This window comes from Haliotis rubra, unplaced genomic scaffold, assembly GCF_003918875.1.
Source record: "Haliotis rubra isolate DU_JTF1 unplaced genomic scaffold, ASM391887v1 Scf410, whole genome shotgun sequence".
In the NCBI taxonomy this organism is placed as follows: Eukaryota; Metazoa; Mollusca; class Gastropoda; order Lepetellida; family Haliotidae; genus Haliotis; species Haliotis rubra.
Window position 1 is genome coordinate 435,720 of NW_025767092.1, and position 14,233 is coordinate 449,952.

The following is a 14,233-nucleotide window of genomic DNA, read 5'->3' on the forward strand; positions in this document are numbered from 1 at the left end:
TCATTTTGATTTTGCTAACATGTGTTTCGATCAACGCAGAAGGCCAATGAACCCCAAAGCTGTCGATCGTATCCGCAAGTATGTTCAGACAGATAAACCAATTACCTTGAACAAACACTGCTGCTTGCCTCAATCTGATCCCGGAGATTTCAAACACTCCAATTTTAGCCAGTGGTTGTGTAACCATAATTCTTTCAATCTTTTATTGTCAGATTATCAAAGCATTACCACTGAAAATTTTACAATTTATCTTTTAAGTTTCTTCTATGGCAGGTTTATTATTTCTGTAGGAGTAATGAAATCAGTCAATAATTTCAGTCTTATCAACATAAAGCTTTGCAACGAGAGGAAAGTGTTAGGTTGCCCTTAGCAACGGTGCCTGAATTTGATTTCGAGATTGATATGTGCAGTAGCTTGTTCACCAATATTTTATAACTGTCTTGTTTAATGCTATCCATTTCATCTAAGCTGTAGGGCGGATTGAAGACATCGCCGTTAATGATAGAGAATTGTGTTGCAATGTCATTGATGGATTTCATGAGGCGGTAGGTTAATTAAAACTAACCAAGAACACGTCCCTGTCTGATACCGAATCTACCTTGTGTTGGCATCGCGTAGATTAAGTGTAACATTTAACCAGCGGGCATTCACTGAAAGGAAATTACAATTACTTTCTGGCAGGTATGACGAATTACTGAGTGTAATACACATACTTCAGGAAACTGGAACATTAACGTTTATGGACAAACACGAACGTGTCAATATCCACTGTAAGTCATTGAAAGTGTCCATTTTGATTAAAGTTTGATACAGACCCTTGGTGTAAGCCCTAAGGTTTTCGAAAAACAGCACTGCTAATAGCATTCAAAGCAGCAAATGTTTGAATTCAGCAACTGGAACGCTGAACACTCTTCTTCCATCGAATTACATGGTCGCTCCAGCTGCTTTTGTAACGAATTAAATCCGACTTCAATGACAGTGATGAAGAGCGCATTTCGCATTACAGCAAGGAGAACGAGCTGACATAACATTCAAGCACTTGTTGGAAAACATTTTAAGCCTTCAAAGTGTCTGAATTGCCAGAGCATCCCCGGTTTGACTACTGGATCAATCAATCCAGTTTTGGACATGAATGACAAGCCATTGGGTTTTGTTTTAATGATGCTCGTTTTACAGCCACTACGGTATTGATTTGTGTTGACTTTGGCAACTGGCACGCACCTCGTCTCAGAGTCAGGCAAAAGACAAGTGTATCACAAGATCCATCAATCGCATTTGCGTATTTAGATTTATGCCAAACTAATAGCAAATATACACTGTCAATATATATATATATATATATATATGTTTTATTGTTTGATATACATTTCACAAGAGCAATTGAGAAGGTTTTTGCACTAATGTTTAATTCATCACCTTACTTTAAGAGTACTCTTGAAATAAGCATTACTCCACTGTTATTTATGACTGCGTGATCTGACGTTGTACATTCTTGTCTTTCTGTGGGTGTAGGTACTGTATGGCACAATTTTCATGCAAAGCTTTCAATCATCTTCATCACTGGTTTCTCACAAGCATTTAGAATGGAAAGACCTATTTCACGTCTCACAAGAATAAAAGACCGTTTCCTTACAGCCTGGTTTGGCACTAATATAGTCAGTATGAAGATTTGACGAGGAGAGTGCAGCGTGGGAAAATGTCTACAATAACGGACTTGACAATAGATAGAACACTAATTTTCGGAAGTTATCTATGGTTGCGAGAAAAATGTAAGTTAAAAACTGCCATTAAAAGGAATCGCATCACCTACTCTGTGAGAAGATCAAGGAACACATGATTCCTTGTGTTAACTGAGTAAACCAATAGAGAAAAATGTTCTGCAATATAATCAGCTGAATGGCATCTCCGGAATACAAAACTGTGTGGATTCTCTTGCATGAATTATGAGAAGCTCTCAGCGAACAGTTCATGAACGACTACGTATCATTATCATGTGGCTGATGTTTAACAGAAGTTATTTATGGCTGCGAGAAAAATGTAACCTTTAAAACTGGCATTAAAAGGACTCGTATCACTATAAATGGAACAACACATGTATAACCCTGATTAAACGATTTACAATGTTACATTTGTACAAACTCCAGACTTGACGTAAATGTGCAAGTACACGTGCAAATTTGCACACGTGCGCAATTCCGTTAATGGTACAATTACACACGTGGGTTACATTCTTATGCACATTTACTATTTATGGAAACAGGTGCATGCGAACGGTATATAATGGAAGTTCATCTTCAATAAATATTAGGTCAGAGAGATAGAAGGTTAGTGCTAGGAAATAACCAGTCTGCCGGAACAGAATCCACTGGGCGTAAAAAATAATTAGCAGTAACAATGATATGAACTGTTCACTGAAAACCAGTAATTATACCAGGGGCCCGTTTCACAAAGCTCTCGTAAGCCTAAGATATCGTAACCTTTCTCGTAGTATTCGTACCTCCTATACTGTACTGATCTTAGGCTAACGAGAGCTTTGTGAAACGGGGCCCAGATGTTCAGAAAAGAGGTAAGCATATCCAGCCTTACCGACAGCAACCGAAATGCACACTCGCACAATTTGCATTGAAAAGGTATTGCTAGATGCCTCATAGCTAAACTCCTTGCCTTGCTTGTAACCGAACCGGATTTCGCCGAAACATTTAACACACTTTAACACCACCTTACATAACTACCAGAGTGCACATGGCGTAAACATTTACACTGTTGTGAAAACCAGAAACACGAGGTTGGTGTTGACGGCTCTGATCCATGAAAGGACGCAATCATGCTACCTTCGTATGACAATGAACGTCACCCGTGAAGATCCGGGTTAGAATATTGATCTTCAGTAACCCATGCTTGTCGAAAGAGGCGACTAACGGGATCGGGTGGTCAGGCTCGCTGACTTGGTTGCTACATGTCATCGGTTCCCAATTGCGCAGATCGATGCTCATGCTGTTGATCACTGGATCGTCTGGTCCAGACTCGATTATTTACAGACCGCCGCCATATCGCTGGAATATTGCTGAGTGCGGCGTAAAACTAAACTCACTCACTCAATGAACGTCACTGTAATCAACAGATGTCGAAATGTATTGGCTCTTGTTTCATTAAATTGTAAATAATATATATCTGGTATGGTAAACGTACATACCAATAGATGAGAAACAGAGAGGTATAAGTAATGCATGCACATCGCGGGGTGGATTCTGTGATGGATGTGATGTCGGCTATTTGATTAGTTAGTTGGGTGGCTGATTCTAGATGGACAGGTGATGGATTGGGAGATGGGTGATTGATCTATAGATGCCATGTTTAATATCAAACACGACGTCACTCGGTATAACAATCAAATTAATGCAGGTACAAAAGGTCCTTATTGCAATGGCGCAATCCAAGGTTTAAGTCCGTAAACAGTCCTTCCATCCTGAATGACCATTTCGTTTAATATCAAATAATATAAGCATTTGGACTCTGACTGCATTGTCCATATTATAAGTTTTGACATAGATTGTATTGACAGTACAAAAGGGGAAAGCCTTCGTTATGTAGGTTTTTGGTGTTTGCTTGTTGTTTCATGCCGCACTTTGCAATTTTCCAGAGGTCTTAAAAACTCTACTGATCAAGAGCATGAGCATCGATCTACACAACTGGGACATGTGTCAGCGAGCCGGACGCCCGGTCCCAATAGTTCCTTCTTACGACAAACAAGTATTTGGCAAAGACCAATTCTAAGCCGGATATTCACAGGTACCTGATGCAAGAGTTATACATATACATCTTTCGCGAACACAGCATGGGTATAGTACTGTCAAACTATCAGTGAGTGAGTGAGTTTAGTTTTACGCCGCTTTTTAGCAATATTCCAGCAATATCACGGAGGGGGACCCTAAAAATGGGCTGAGGATGTTGTACCCAAGTGGGGAATCGAACCCGGGTCTCCGACGTGACGAGCGTACGATTTAACCACAAGGCTAACTTGACGCCAAACTAATTATAAATTATCTGGATTTGTACCAATAATACACGGAATCTGTCATGCCTCAAGGGATCAGCTTTGCATTGTCCACTTATATGTGTGCTTTAACCAACGTGTGCCACAGACTAAAACAGCAATGCTGATTTGGAATCGGAGGCCTCTACCAGTCATTGGCCTTTCCTGAATGAAAACAATTTTGACACTGTTAATCGGTTGAAGTTACTGTTGAAACAGCTGTAAAAATACGCATCATTCCAACACAAATTATGATAAGGGTAAAACTGTTTAGCAAAATAATATCTGATTATTGTCTTTTCAAATTATGGATAACAAGAGCAATTGGAATGATAATAGTGCCGATCTTTCACATCGACATTCGCTAGACAGTCTTTATCGACAATTACATACATTTCATCTCTTTAGTATTAATTGAAGATGGCGTGCCCCGACAATGACCGTTGTCATTTGATGCTGGGAATGCAACAAGAGATTTGTCGATAACATGCTTACATGCAATTGGATGCTTTCTTATGTTTCTATAAAATTATAGTTTACGTTCAATGCGACCAACATCTTCCAGCGTCGTTTGACTGATGAATGCAGAGCATAGGTTTATCCTCAGACTAAACATTAGTGGGGATCGCTTTTCATGATTACCAGTTGCGCTTATACCATCTGGTTTAACTATCTAGCAACTGCTGGCGAAATACATTCAACTCCGTTGTTTAAATGTTGTGACATTTTCTGGTTTAACGACGTCCTTCCTTGTTTAAATCTTTACTGCCCGTCTCTGGTGAGTGAGTGAGTGAGTTGTGTTAACGCTTCTCTGAACAATATCCTGGTTATATCAAGTGTCAAGAGTTCAGTTTAACGCCGCGTTTAGCAATATTCCAGAAATGTCAAGGCGGGGGACACCAAAATGGTTTCACACATTGTACCCATATGGGGAATCAAACCCGTGTCTTAGGCGTGACGAGCGAACGATTTAACCACTAGCTGTAGGCTACCCAAACCACCACCGTCTCTGGTCGACAGCCATAGAACATTGATGCTTTCATACAACCCGCATCACCTTGAAGTCAGCGTTACCACTAAGGTGGAATTCGCGTTACTGGTCACAAAAGTTTCTGCACCCCAAAGCCTACAATTTGCGTGGTGAGGAAACATTCCTGCACGTCCCTGCATCTTCTTATAGGTCTGTATACGTAGTATCACAAGGTGCCTATGTGTAGTGCGATGAATAAGTTGATGGATATCCTTGCTAGCATGATGTAGGTCACAGTATATCTCTACGTCGCGTAGCTATAACTGCTTGTGTCGTGTAGGCATAACTGTCTGTGTTTTGTCGTGAAGGTATAACTGTGTCATGTATATATACCTTCTTGTGTTGTGTAGGTATAGAGGTTTGTGTCGTGGAGATATGACTGTGTCCTAAATATATAACTGCTTGTGCCGTGGAGGTATAACTGCTTGTGTCGTGAACGTATAACTGCATGTGTCGTTAAGGTATGACGGTCAGTGTCGTGAAGGTATAACTGCTTGTGTCGTGAAGGTATAACTGCTTGTGACGTGGAGTATAACTGCTTGTGTCGTGAAGGTATAACTGCTTGTGTCGTGAAGGTATAACTGCTCGTGTCGAGAAGGTATAACTGCATGTGTCGTTGAGGTATAACTGCTTGTGTCTTAAAGATATAACTGCTTGTGTCGTGAAGGTATAACTGCCTGTGTCGAGAAGGTATGACGGTCTGTGTCGTGAAGGTATAACTGCTTGTGTCGTGAAGGTATAACTGCTTGTGTCGAGAAGGTATATCTGAATGTGTCGTGGAGGTATAACTGCTTGTGTCGTGAAGGTATAACTGCATGTGTCGTGAAGGAATATCTGCTTGTGCCGTGAAGGTATGACGGTCTGTGTCGTGAAGGTATAACTGCTTGTGTCGTGAAGGTATAACTGCATGTGTCGTGAAGGTATGACGGTCTGTGTCGTGAAGGTATAACTGCTTGTGTCGTGAAGGTATGACTGCATGTGTCGTGGAGGTATAACTGCTTGTGTCGTGAAGGTATAACTGCATGTGTTGTTGAGGTTTAACTGCTTGTGTCGTAAAGGTGCAACTGCTTGTGTCGTGGAGGTAAAACTGCTTGTGTCGTGAAGCTGTGACTGTTTGTGTCGTGGAGGTCATAGAATATCAATGTTTGTGTCGTGTTTTTCATTGGACATCACTGTTTCTGTCTTGTGGGACATCACTGCCTGTGTCGTGTATGTCTGCAATGACATATTCACCTGAGCTAGAAATATATGTGCCCGGTGACACCGTCTCATCAGTATCTTATTTTGATGTATGTCTGAACCCTCAAAGACAATATAACCAAAGCAAGGAATTTCACGCTATGTCTATATTTCACATTTTTAAAAGGCTTATCATGCATGATCTTTCTTCTTGGATGTCCAGGAGCGCAATACAACCTTTGCTCAATAGTTGTCTAATCAGGGTTAGAGCATTGAAAGCCTCAGTAAAACTTTCAAAACGTTGTATCGTAAACGTGGAGGACATTTTCCAAATTGCCACATCATTGACGAACATTATTTCCGATGCAATTCCATTTTTGACCTGAACCGTGTGTTGTCAAGTGGACAGTTGACTTGCCATTGCATGCGTTTATGACGGTACCTTCGATGGGTCAGGATGTGCTCACCTTTACTCGAATACCTGATATTCTAATTATTTGACAGTGATTCAGAAAACACCTTCTTATGACGTAGTCAAAATACTTTCTTTTAGTTGAGATATCTTACGATTCTATATCTATATTTTCACGCTTCCTCGTGTTGGTCAGTGAATAGTGTTACATACATCCTTGTCAGTTTTATTAAGTGGGCCATTGCATAGTTTTAATGATCTGTGTTTCTGTACGGTGTTGTTCAAGTTATAATGTTGTTTGTGCAATGAAGGTCAATGAATGGTGTTGTGTAGATCAATGCATGATGCTGCTTGTATATTTGTAGATCAATGTATAATGGTGTTTGTGTTCTGTTGGTCAATGTGGGTCAACGGCAAGTGCTTTTGAGTCCAGCAGTTAATCGTATATCATCATACCGTGTATCATTTTGGTCGATATAAGTATATATTATCCGTAATGGTAATGTATATATTAGTATATATTATCCGTAATGGTAATGTCATGTGCACCATGTCGGGCGTGGATCAGTGGATAGTGTTGCCACTATGATGTTGGTTGGTGGATTGTGTAAGTCAGCGTATATGTGTTTTGATTAGTAACGTGCAGGTCAATGTTTTATTGACGTGCCTGTGTCGTGCAGGTCAGTGTTTTAATGACGTGCCTGTGTCGTGTAGGTCAATGTTTTATTGACGTGCCTGTGTCGTGTAGGTCAATGTTTTATTGACGTGCCTGTGTCGTGTAAGTCAGTGTTTTATTGACGTGCCTGTGTCGTGTAGGTCAATGTTTTATTGACGTGCCTGTGTCGTGTAGGTCAATGTTTTATTGACGTGCCTGTGTCGTGTAGGTCAATGTTTTATTGACGTGCCTGTGTCCTGCAGGTCGTTGTATTGATCAATGTTTTATTGACGTGCCTGTGTCGTGGAGGTCAATTTTTTATTGACGTGCCTGTGTCGTGTAGGTCAATGTTTTATTGACGTGCCTGTGTCGTGTAGGTCATTTTTATTGACGTGCCTGTGTCGTGCAGGTCAATGTTTTATTGACGTGCCTGTGTTGTGCAGGTCAATGTTATATTTACGTGCCTGTGTCGTGTAGGTCAGTGTTCAGTTGATTGGCTTGTGTGGTGTAGATCTAAGTTCAATTGACTGACTGGTGTTATGTAGATATACATTCAGCTGAGTAGCTTGTGTCGTGTTGGTCAATGTTCAGTTGATTGGCTTGTGTGATGTAGATCTGCGATCAACTGACTAGGTTCTGCCGTGTTGGTCAATTTTCAACTGATTGGCTTGTGTCGCGTAGATCAATGTTCAGTTGATTGGCTTGTATGGTGCAGATCAATGTTCAGTTGACTAGCGTGTGCCGTATAGGCCAATGTTCAGTTGACTGTCACTTATCGTGCAGGTCAATGTTAAGAGAATTGGTTTCTGTCGTGTTCTTCAATGCATAGTTACCAACTTGTGTCCTGCATGGTATTTACGTATCTCGAGCATATCACAAGATTGCTACTGTCGTGTGTCTCCTACTGCTGCGTCATGAGTTAACTCTTCAGTAAAAACAGTGTTTTTTACGAAAACAAACGTCAATTACAACAGCGGGGGTCATAAGACTCGATCTATCACTATGAGACTACATATCTGCCATCATGGTCACTTCTGTCATACCGCTAGTATTGATATATGATTGATCAATGAGACGTGCATATTTGTGACTTATGAGGTCGGGTTTCCGCCTTTAATTTGGACATCAGTGTCAGTGGTGTAGAAGTCCGTGCCCTTACTGTTACTATTGATCCTACAATGCCCTACAGTCAACACCAAAGCCAGTCGTGTACCACGTACCCAAGTCGCTCCTACTCTAAAGATTACAGAGCCCCGTGTCGTAATTACTTTCCCCTGCTTTCACAGCTGATAACCGAAACTAAAGCTAACAAATACTAAGAAATGGATGGTGTTTGTTTTGTCCTTTGGTATTAAAATGCCAAGTGAATAATGGCCGTTGGTAATAAATCGTTCCATGTGTTAAGAGAAGTGCTGCGGATCAACATTTCGTTTGCATCTCCCTTCCATTATTTCCTAGTATGTTATCAAACCGGGTGACACTCGTCCGATCATCGTTAGACGCTAAATCATGTTGTAAGGCTTGAACAGCTCAGCATCTTTATGTAAATCAATAACGAACGTTTAAGTAGTGTGTGGTGTAATGGCACGAAACTCTTAAAGAGTGTTGAGAAAGGTTAAACATCATTCCCGACCTTTCCTGTAAGTCTTGGAAACATTTACATACGGCGTTGATCTCATGTTCTTAAATGTCTCTGGTGGCACGCGTAGTGACGATAAACTGGAAAAGGACAATGTAGGTTGTTCCAGATGCCATGGGAGGCCCAGTCGTCTAAGGTCCCGTAATTCGCTGTGCAGAGCTGAGTACCTTTGGCTACTGAAACCTTTGAGTGAGTGAGTGAGTGAGTGAGTTTGGTTTTGACGCCGCTTTTAGCAATATTCTAGCAAAATCACGGCGGGGGACACCAGAAATGGGCTTCACACATTTTACCCATGTGGGAAATCGAACCCGGGTCTTCGGCGTGACGAGCGAACGCTTTTACCACTAGGCTACCTCGCCGCCCCTGAAACCTTTGATGGTGGATTCAAATCCCGGTCAGTCACAATTGTCACAAGGTTTGTCAGCACCAAACCCGTACTCGTGACCAACGTCCGAGACCTGCATCGCTTACTTTCATCATCATCAAGCAGACACACCGTGAAGAGTTGGTCTTCAACAACCCATGCTTATCGTAAGAGGCGACTAGCGGGACCAGGTGGTCAGTCTAGCTGACTTGGTTGACACATGTCATCGTATCCCAGTCGATGCTCATGCTGTTGATCACTGGATTGTCTGGTCCAGACTCGATTATTTACAGACCGCCGTCGTATAGCCCGAATATTGCAGAGTGCGGCGTTAAACAACAAACCAACCAACCAATCATTAATCGGACACAGCGTGATATTTTTAGAGGTCTGAACCGGCCATTTCACACACGATTTACACGAGAGACTGGTTTTGTGATGTAAACACAAGCACTGGTTTACATAGTAAAATATAAAGTATGTGAAGCAACTGCAAGGGCAGTCATTGCCATGGAATAGTAACACACATGCTGCTCGATAATCGATTTAGGTTTCTACACTTCAATATGGATATGACATACTGTCAACAAAGGTTCAAGCAACGCAAGCGTTTTGTTTTAAAAGACAAACAAACACACGATTGAAAAAACATGGAACGGACATTGTAAGCGTGCTTTACTTTTGTCCCGGACTGTATTCAGACGGAAATTCAGTACATCGAGAAGAGGTCACACGAAGTTGAACACTGCTTGGAGGTTTCGGAAATGACAGTGGGGTAATTCTGCTACCAATTTCACACCGCCTTCACGAGTTCAGTTAATTGCGGTACGGTCTACAGACGTGTGCATCAATGACAGCATATTAAATCATTACTGGTTTATTAGTACTTCACTTTCTTGTTCCAGGGTCATAAATGAACTTGAGTCGAAACGAACCAAGGGACATTCATAAATCAGCTTGGATCATAACTAAGCTTGGATCATAACTTGGAATCGGCATCTTCGAAAATTAATTATTCAAGATGGAGAACAGACCTGTTTAACAAAGCTATATAATTCACACGATTCTATTGGACGGAGTGAGTGAGTTTGTGGTTTAACGCCGCTTTGGACCGTAATCAAGTTACATCGCGAAATATCAGCTTTCACTAAAGGTGTCCCAAAGTATTCAGGTCTCAGATTATTACTACTTTGTTGAAACCCAAGAGCAATGGTTAGCTGCTGATCAAACTAGTAAAACGGTCGAGGCGAACGTGGATTCGAGCCAATAATCAGGTACAACATGGATTCTACTAGCCACGCATACGTGTACAATTATTATGCATATCATTCTGGTCCTTCTTTAAATTAAACGTAAATGACAAAGTCTTTTAAATGCTTTTAGTCCATAATAAAATTGTAATAATTTTTTTTGAAATTAATATTTCTTTGTTCTTTAACATTCGGAAATGAATAGCCCATGTGTTAGCTCGTCCCGCCCAAGACCAGGTTCTTTTGCAAAGGTGCATTGTGTTAATCATGCTTTTTATGTCCACCATCGATATATATATATATATATATATATATATATATATTGTTGATACAAGCAACGTAAAACCATACCTATACCCATTTGAAAACTATTATTCCCCCGCAGGCATTGTGTAGTTTATAAACGAAGCTTCCGACTATACACCTCTACTCCAGCCTGCAAGTGTGTCCAATTGATAGGCAACAAACATATCGCCTATTTCAAAGCACGCAATCAATAGCTGCCAACGTTAGCGGGATGGACAAAAAGTTGGTTATGTAAATGTCCGCTGCGCCCAGAGAACATTTCAACATAAACATAGTAAGTGAGTGATCGGGCCCGTTACGCTGCTTGGTACATCACTACAGTTACATCACGACGTGTTCGCGGGATGTGGGAGGAAGGCGTACACCGATGCTGGTCTTAGATTGTTAACACGTCAATAAAACCTGGAAGGGTTTCCAACCGATCGAAGATCATGTTTGAGGTAATGGGTGGAATTTGATCCTGCGATCTGCGGATTCTGACGCGACCAAGGGACGTAACTCCTTAAATGTATAAATTATTTCGAACACGTGATAGTTGCCGTCTTGCTACAGTAAACCATTAATTCACCTTCGCCTTATAAGCATTAAATTTTATATCTTAAAACAATGTATAATTATCAATACTGATAAGCTATAATAAGGTTATATAATTCAGTGAAGCATCCATACATGTACAGTTATCTATTTCCATACCGAGCACGCTTTTAACGGACTGGTGGATATATCGAACCATGTTTTGTCCCTATCACTTGATGTATAAGCAAAATCCGAATTACTGTTATAACGAACTGAAATTAGAGGTCGTTATAACCGTCGTTTACTTAACCATCAAAATCCTTCATTAATCGACATATCCATCATATACGGATCTAATGAAACACAGGAAAACAAACATCCTTCTCGTTCGATTATTAGTGAGTGAAGAGCGCTACTTCTTCACGTATTTCACGGCGATAGCGTGTTAAGCATTATTTCCCCAAAATATACAGTCATTGGTTTTCTAACAGGTTATTTGTGAATGATGCGAGGTGTTTCAGTCAAAACTGAAGTACAGATGACACTACATCGGTCGCCTCCCTTAGTCGTGCGGGCATGCTATGATTATTGGTTGACAGATTCCTAGACTAACAACTAATCTCTGAAATGAACATATTTTACAGAAAAAAAATTATAGTAAAAGAAATAACATATAATGAAATGGAGCCCTGAGACTAAGCTGTGGAAATCTAGACTTGCCACATTTTTTATACTTGCTGGGGATTTCTTGGATATATTTGCTTCAGGGTCTGTATGACAGACTAACAAATTCCAGGTTTACTCTGATGCAGAGCCTTGTTGATATGTTTGTTTTCAACAAGGGTTTTCTTCCACTACGACACAAACAACATATGTCGTGACATAACAGGAAGCTGTTTCGAAGCGGTTTTAATCCCAATAACTCACTCATCTTGTCACAAGGTGGCTTGTTAAGTTTCAGGGAAACCTCAAGGTCAGGTAGGTGATAAACCTGGTTGAAATTTAATAAGAAGTAAATCCATCTGTAAGAATTGTAACAAGTAATAGACTCCTACCCATGACCGAAAGTTTCTGACAGCAAACGCTAACCCCAGAGCACTGGATTAAATATCCTGATCAGTGAATGTGACAACAACACATGCTGTGAATTGTTTTAGATTATGACTTTCAGCCTGAGACACATTCACATGTTAATATACACGTATTCCAAACGACAACGATGTATCGGCGCATGAACCAGCTGTTGCCGTAGATGAAGAAGTTAAAATATTGAATATAATATTGCCAATGTTTGCGTTTTAAATGCACACGTAGACATTGCCAGTGTCAGGATAGCAATTTTCCATACGTAACTAAAGACTGGTTCGTTGGACATCAATGTTACATACAAATATCAAAATCAAATGATTTCATGTATCAGTAACATCGTTATCATCTTCGATCCGAATGGTTTATTCTCTGTTAAGTTTTGAAAGTACAACATTTATATTGGAAACAGATTGGACATACGAAAGTCAAGAAAAAATGAGGAGAGAGAGAGAGAGTGAGAGGGTGTACCAGAAAGGGATCGACAGTGTACTAGAGAGAGAGAGGGGGGAGAGAGAAAGAGAAAGATAAGAAAGAGAAAGAGAAAGAGAGAGAGAAAGAGAGAGAGGGAGAGAAAGAGAGAGAGAGAGAGAGAGTGAGAGAAAGAGAGAGAGAGGGAGAGAGAGAGAAAATAGAGTAGAGTACATGTATATACTTAAGGGAATAAAATGAAATGCTATATGTAACTATGGTTGAAGCAACTCCCTCTGAACGAGGTGATTGTTGCTCAGGAAGCAACTGTTAAAGCGGACACTGACATTAATATAGTATCTAACATGCTTTGAAGCTCACCTGATGAACATCTCAACGCCTGTCTGTTCCATATTGCGTTTAATCCCTTTCCACGATTGCTTCAACTTAAACACCTGTCTCTGGTCAAGGGGAAGACGTGGGTCAATGGCGACGGCAGTGGTAAACTCCGTTTCGCAGTTGCCCTTTTCCTCTGCCTTGTCATTCCCCGTGTGTTGCGGTTTGGCCTGCCTGCACCCCATGTCTGGCGACAAGTCAAGAGATATTGGCACTGCATATAAAACTCAATCCTTTAATGAAGCGACATGTCACCGAATACCGCCCATCGTCAGCGACAAAGACGTCTCACACACCAGGAAGGATTCTGACAAACAGATACGATCAACTCGAAGGCCTTACACCATAGTACGTTCCGTTAGGTAGAAGACGCCTGTAGTACATGTGAGAGAAGACTGAGAGCCGTCCTTCTGATGATGTAGTCAGTCTTATATACACTGACTGTGGAGCTCGCAACGCGAGACTCCGGGCAGCACTGTATTGATGAGTGTAGTGCGGTAGGCTGCCTGGCACGCCCGCTACCGCTGGAACGGTTCAGAAATGCCTCTGTTATCTACACCCTTCTCGCGGATTTAATTATTAAAGTACATCTCACACTGTCGATGCCTTGTACCAATATCTACTGATAATATTAACGTGCTGCAGCCATCACTACTTGAGTGTAGTACAAATAGTGATTGTTAACTTCTCCAATGCTTGACGTTTACACGAGTTACGAAACAAGCCAATATGTTGAAGCAGGATGCATACAAATTGCACAAGGATGTCATCGGATTTTGTGTTTGTTTAAAACACTATCTATCGACTGTTTAACGTAAAACATATGTATATTTAATAAGCATTTATTTTGGCTATCACATTTCCTTCAATTGTAGTATTATAATAATGAACTATAGTTGATGTGGTATCAAATAACAAGATTCAATGAATCATTCATGGATAGTTTACTATGTGGG

At 40.8% G+C, this 14,233-nt stretch overlaps 1 protein-coding gene across 1 annotated transcript in view; it reads right to left on the reverse strand.

Annotated features, from left to right (window-relative positions):
* LOC124288053 (neuroglobin-like) overlaps positions 1 to 13,974 on the reverse strand; it is a 75,746-nt gene extending 61,772 nt beyond the window's left edge. The window contains exon 1 of the mRNA XM_046724623.1: positions 13,263 to 13,974. Coding sequence (XP_046580579.1) covers positions 13,263 to 13,462 — 200 coding nt within the window. The 5' untranslated portion in view covers positions 13,463 to 13,974. The remainder of the gene's footprint in view (positions 1 to 13,262) is intronic.
* Between the last annotated feature and the right edge of the window lie 259 nt (positions 13,975 to 14,233).